Source organism: Agelaius tricolor, unplaced genomic scaffold (genome assembly GCF_023055355.1).
Source record: "Agelaius tricolor isolate 1412-34295 unplaced genomic scaffold, bAgeTri1.0.p SCAF_17, whole genome shotgun sequence".
Taxonomy (NCBI): domain Eukaryota; kingdom Metazoa; phylum Chordata; class Aves; order Passeriformes; family Icteridae; genus Agelaius; species Agelaius tricolor.
In genome coordinates this window covers 16,591,584-16,596,698 of record NW_027269277.1, presented here as the reverse complement: position 1 = coordinate 16,596,698, position 5,115 = coordinate 16,591,584, and the positions used below count along the sequence as shown (strand labels likewise).

The 5,115-nt window shown below is 60.3% G+C and overlaps 1 protein-coding gene across 1 annotated transcript; it reads left to right on the top strand.

Annotated features, from left to right (window-relative positions):
- The first annotated feature begins 1,751 nt into the window (after window positions 1-1,751).
- On the top strand, window positions 1,752-3,813 carry LOC139597394 (transcription factor SOX-3-like). Its single transcript, XM_071442702.1, has one exon. It carries the CDS (start codon window positions 2,023-2,025, stop codon window positions 2,977-2,979), a length of 957 nt encoding a protein of 318 aa, XP_071298803.1. The 5' UTR covers window positions 1,752-2,022; the 3' UTR covers window positions 2,980-3,813.
- Window positions 3,814-5,115: the final 1,302 nt, after the last annotated feature.

The window sequence follows — 5,115 nt, the reverse complement described above, 5'->3', positions numbered from 1 at the left end:
CATATAAAGAAATATCAAAGCATTGTCAGGGTATATATCAGTCCGAATTCCTACCAGCCGGGCAGGTCTTAAATCTCGACTGGAGAAGCCAAAATAGATTGAGGGTTACAAGTTAATTACGGCTGGCTGAAGCTTTTCCAAAATATTGCAAAAGTTACACGCGAACCTCTCCCGCCTGGAACAACCCTTCCGCTGCCACCCTCTCCCCTCGGGCTGCCAAATTTTGACTTTGCTCAATACCTCAGCAGCAAACCAAGCAAAAACCAAAGTTCTGACTAAACCATAGCCAGTCGCAAGAGGGATTTATTTCCCCTTCGACATTGTTCAAGAGATCATTTTGTCAAAAAAAGAAATCCGTACAAAACGAGCGAGACCTTTAACTGCTAAACCCCCCCAGCACTCAGCTCGGCTCACTGCAACCCCCTCCACGCCACCGCGATCGTTCCAGCGTCCCCCCAGAGCCCGTGCGGGCTGCAGCAGGGCCGGCAGCTCCTCATCCCCGCCCTGCCCTGCAGGTTTTCTCCTCCCCGGACCGGTTACCGTCCTTACACTCGCGGTCTTGTCTTTGGGGTGCCCCCGGTGCCGAGCCGGGGAGCAGCGGCGGCAGCATCGCTCCTGGCCGGGCCGCCCAGGACGGGACGGGAGGCTCACACATGTCCGCACCTCAAGGCCCCTGACCCTCCCCGGAGCCCCGCACGCCCCTGGGGCAGTTTGCTCATGGCCACAGCGGCGATGCTGCCCGCATCCTCCGGCAGCGAGGCTTTCCCCGAGCAGCCTGCGGCTCGCTTTGCCTCTCCCGCCCCAGCGCTGCCCGGCTCGGAGAGCTGCCCGGCTGCTCCGGACGGAGCTGGAGAGGAGGATGCGGGAGGATGAGGAAGGACAGGGATGGAGCAGCCCAGCCCAGCCCGCCCTGGTCCCCGGTGGAGAGCGCTGTGGCCGCGGTGCTCCCAGCGAGCTGCCGGCCCTGTCCATGCAGGTGCGGTGTCCGTGCCTCTGGCGAAGGAAGGGAAGGAGGGGTAAAGGGAGGGGAGGGACGGACAGGGAAGCCGGTGATTGACAGCTCAAGTGGGCGCCGCTCCACTCACATATCCGCCGCCAAAGTTTTCTTTCACACGGAGAGAACTTTCTGTTGCCATGAAACTCAGGGGATTCACAAGCGCCGTCCCCTCTACCCCCCCCTCCCCTCTTTTGGGGCAGCCGAGTGGAAAAGCTCAAGTGGCAGCGGGGTTGAGTGTAGGTGGGGATGGCCGGGAATGCCCGGCCGGCAGCCACCCACCCATCCCGGCCCCGCGGGGCAGCCGCTCTCCCACCGACAGCCGTGCCCGATCCCAGCACGGCAATGTAGATTCTCCCCCCGGCGACAGCTCAGGAGTGGAAGAGTTTAGCCCGTCCATCCTTCCCCCGCCCCTTTATCCGCTCCGGGGGTGCAGTGCGGGCTCCCTCGATCTTGGCTTAGCACCGGGCGCCCCAAACCCCTTTGTGCCCGGCAGCCGCGCAGCTCCCGCTCCCAGCGCACCGCTCCGCCCCGCTCCTCCTCCCCGCGGCCCCGAGGGCACCCCCGGCCCGGCCGCAGCTGCGGGAGCCGCTGTGCCCCGGGGCAGGTGCGGGACGCGGCGGGAGGGGCCCGGCACCCGCGGCATCCCCGAGCCCGGCTCCCTCCGCCCGCCCCCGGCCTGGCCGCGGCCGGCGTGGGGCTGTCGGGAACCGCTCGCTGATTGGCCGCCGCCCCCTCATTTATAGCCCGTCAATCACGGACCCCCGCGATCCCTGCGAGCATCGCCCGCTGCCGCCCGTGGGAGCCGCTCCGCACAGCAGCAGCAGCTCCGCCACCGCCGGCACCTCGGGGAGCGGTGCTTCTGCCAGGCACCGAAACTTCCTCCTTCTCTCGTGGCAGCCGCCCAGACAGGTTCTTTCTTTTTTTTTTTTTTTTTTGTTTTGTTTCTTTTTTTTTTTTCGAACTTCCTCTCCTCGCTCGGTGCCCGCCTGCCCGCCGCCCTGGCGCACCTTTTACCGGCCCCGGCCATGTACAGCATGCTGGAGACGGAGATCAAGGCGCCGCAGCCCACGCCGGGCAGCACCGGGGGCAACCCCGCTCCGGGGAGCACCGGCAAAGGCGGCGGAGGCGGCGGGGCCGGCAACGGAGCGGGAGCGGGCTCGGACCAGGACCGGGTGAAGCGCCCCATGAACGCCTTCATGGTGTGGTCCCGCGGGCAGCGGCGGAAGATGGCCCAGGAGAACCCCAAGATGCACAACTCGGAGATCAGCAAACGCCTCGGCGCCGACTGGAAGCTGCTGAGCGACGCCGAGAAGCGGCCCTTCATCGACGAGGCCAAGCGGCTGCGGGCCGTGCACATGAAGGAGTATCCGGATTACAAATACCGGCCCCGGAGGAAGACCAAGACCTTGCTGAAGAAGGACAAATACTCGCTGCCCGGTAACCTGCTGGCCCCGGGGGGGGGCAACGCGGTGAGCAGCCCCGTCGGGGTGGGGCAGAGGATTGACACTTATGCCCACATGAACGGCTGGACCAACGGGGCTTACTCGCTGATGCAAGACCAGCTGGGCTACAGCCAGCACCCGGGCATGAACAGCCCGCAGCTGCAGCAGATGCACCGCTACGACATGACGGGCCTGCAGTACAGCCCCATGATGTCCACGGCCCAGACCTACATGAACGCCGCCTCCACCTACAGCATGTCCCCCGCCGCCTACGGCCAGCAGCCCTCCACGGCCATGAGCCTGGGCTCCATGGGCTCCGTGGTGAAATCCGAGCCCAGCTCGCCGCCTCCGGCCATCACTTCCCACTCGCAGAGGGCCTGCCTGGGAGACCTGCGGGATATGATCAGCATGTACCTGCCCCCCGGCGGGGATGCCACAGACCCTTCCGCCCTGCAGGGCAGCAGGTTACACAGCGTGCACCAGCACTACCAGAGTGCCGGGACTGCCGTGAATGGTACCGTACCACTAACTCACATATAAACTTGGCTGCTCCGGACGCCTCCCCGTCCTAATCCCTAACCCCACCACCGCTCCCTGACTACACCGGGACGTACGGCAGTGTTGCTCGGCTTAGCAGACTTAATACTAACTCTGGAGAAATTTTAAAAAGGAAATCCGTTAGTTGTGTCCTTTTTTTTTTTTCTTTTTTTTTTTCTTTTTTTGTACAAGAAATAATATTTGAGCAAGTTGTTATTTTAATAGAGCACAACTCCTGCCTCCTAGAAGCCGCTGTGAAGTTTTCAAACCACGGCAACTCCTTTCCTGGTTTCGGCTAGGTTGGGCACTGTTTTATTCGCTTAAAAGTTTTTTGAAAAATCATCTTCCAGTTTGATTTCTAGCGTTGCAATGACATAAACAAAAACCGCGGGCTTTTGTTGTTAAACTCGGTTGTTCACGTTATCGCTGTGGTTTATTAAGTGTTTTGTTACCGACCCTCGCTTGGTTTCCATCCGCAATCTGTAGCTTCCACGACTTTTTAATTTTGAGGTTTTATTCCTTGAAAAGGGGGAGGTGGGAGAGAGCAGAGCTGTGCGGGTCGCAAACGCGTTTCTTTTATTTATAGTAAGTTGTATGTCTTGGTTTTTCTTAAGCTGTAAACTTATGTAAATGGGTTTGTGAATTTTACTGTGAAACATGTTTTGACATATCGGATAAAAAACGTTTTAGTTTTGTTACCGGATTCCTTCCAAAAACAAACAAACAAAAAAAAACAAACAAACAAAAAAAGTAACCGAAATACTCCTTCCCTGTTCCTAGTCCTCGTTTGCTTCCTTCTTCCAAACGAAGAGAGATCAATAAATTTTCTATCAGGCACGTCGGCGGTGTCCGGGCGCTTTGTGCGGGGAGCGCGGAGCGGGGCAGGGCCGAGCCCGCCCCGGGAGCCGCCAGCGCTGCTGGGCTGCGCTTCCCTGCCCGCCGAGCCGGGCTGTGCTCTGGGGGGCGGGAGAGGGAGAACGCGCTCCTTAGCTTTGGTTTTCTATTCAAGAGAAGCGGGAGCCGGGCTGGGGAAGCGTCGCTGCCGCCGCGGCCACTTGTTGCCTCTCCGCCCGGCTGCCTTCCTTCCTTCTCTCGGCCGCCGGGGAGCGAAAGGGATTACGGCTCTGCCTGGGCTTGTTGTGCTTTCTTTTTATTTCCTTTTTCTTTTTTTTTTTTCTTTTTTTTTATTGTGAGGAGGATTTGCCTAGATACGCCAGGTCTTCTAAAATATTTACAAAGGTAAAACCCGTTGGGGAACTCTTAATTAGACTCCATTAAAAATGAATGGTTACAGGAGTCCCCAGAGGAAATAAATAATTCAATCTTTTCAGTATGTTTGATGAGTGTTTGAAGTCTGGACAACTTTTCTTTCCTTTCCCTGCCATTTTTATATTTGTTTTAGTTGGTTGTTTTTTTAGGGATGTGCGTTACTCGTGTCTGCGCTGCGGAGCAGCTCCCGCGGGGTCCCGGCCGAGCTGAGCATCGCTTCTCCCTCCCTCCGAGCCCCCTGCTCCGGCCGGGTCCCCACGTGTGTCCCCGGCTCCTGGGCAGGGTCTGGCTCCGCAGCGCGTCCCCGCTTCGAGCTTCGCCTCGCCCGCTCCCGCTTCCCTTCCGCTGCTCGCCTGGGCATGGGGGCAGAGGGACCGCCAGGGCACTGCTGGGCTTTGGGTTTGGCTACGGGGACCTGCCCTGCCACCCCTTACCGAGGGCGGTTTCGGGGTCACTTTGCGCCCCTTGGCTGCCCGGGGCTGTCGCATCCGCGCTCCTTCCCCGGCGCTTCCCTCCCGGCCCGCAGCGGGGATGCCCCGGCAGCGGCTCCTGCCTTCCCCGCCGGGCTCGGCCAGGGCTTTGCTGGGCTCTCCCAAGGGCAGAGGATGCTCTGCAAAGCTCCCCCTGAGCCCCGTTCGCTGGCGGGTGCCCGGCTCCTGGCCCCGGCTTAGGGGCAGCTCCCGGAGCGGCTCCCACAACGGGGCAGCCCCGGCCCCGCTCCGGTCAGGGCAGCACAGCCCGGGCACCACCGGGCCGGGCTGCGGGATCATCCGGTGAATGAGAACCCAGCGAGTTTCACACCCACAGCTCCATTCTTCCGTAAGATTTCTGGTGAAATCTGGCGAAGCTTTGGCACTGCTTCTGCCTGGC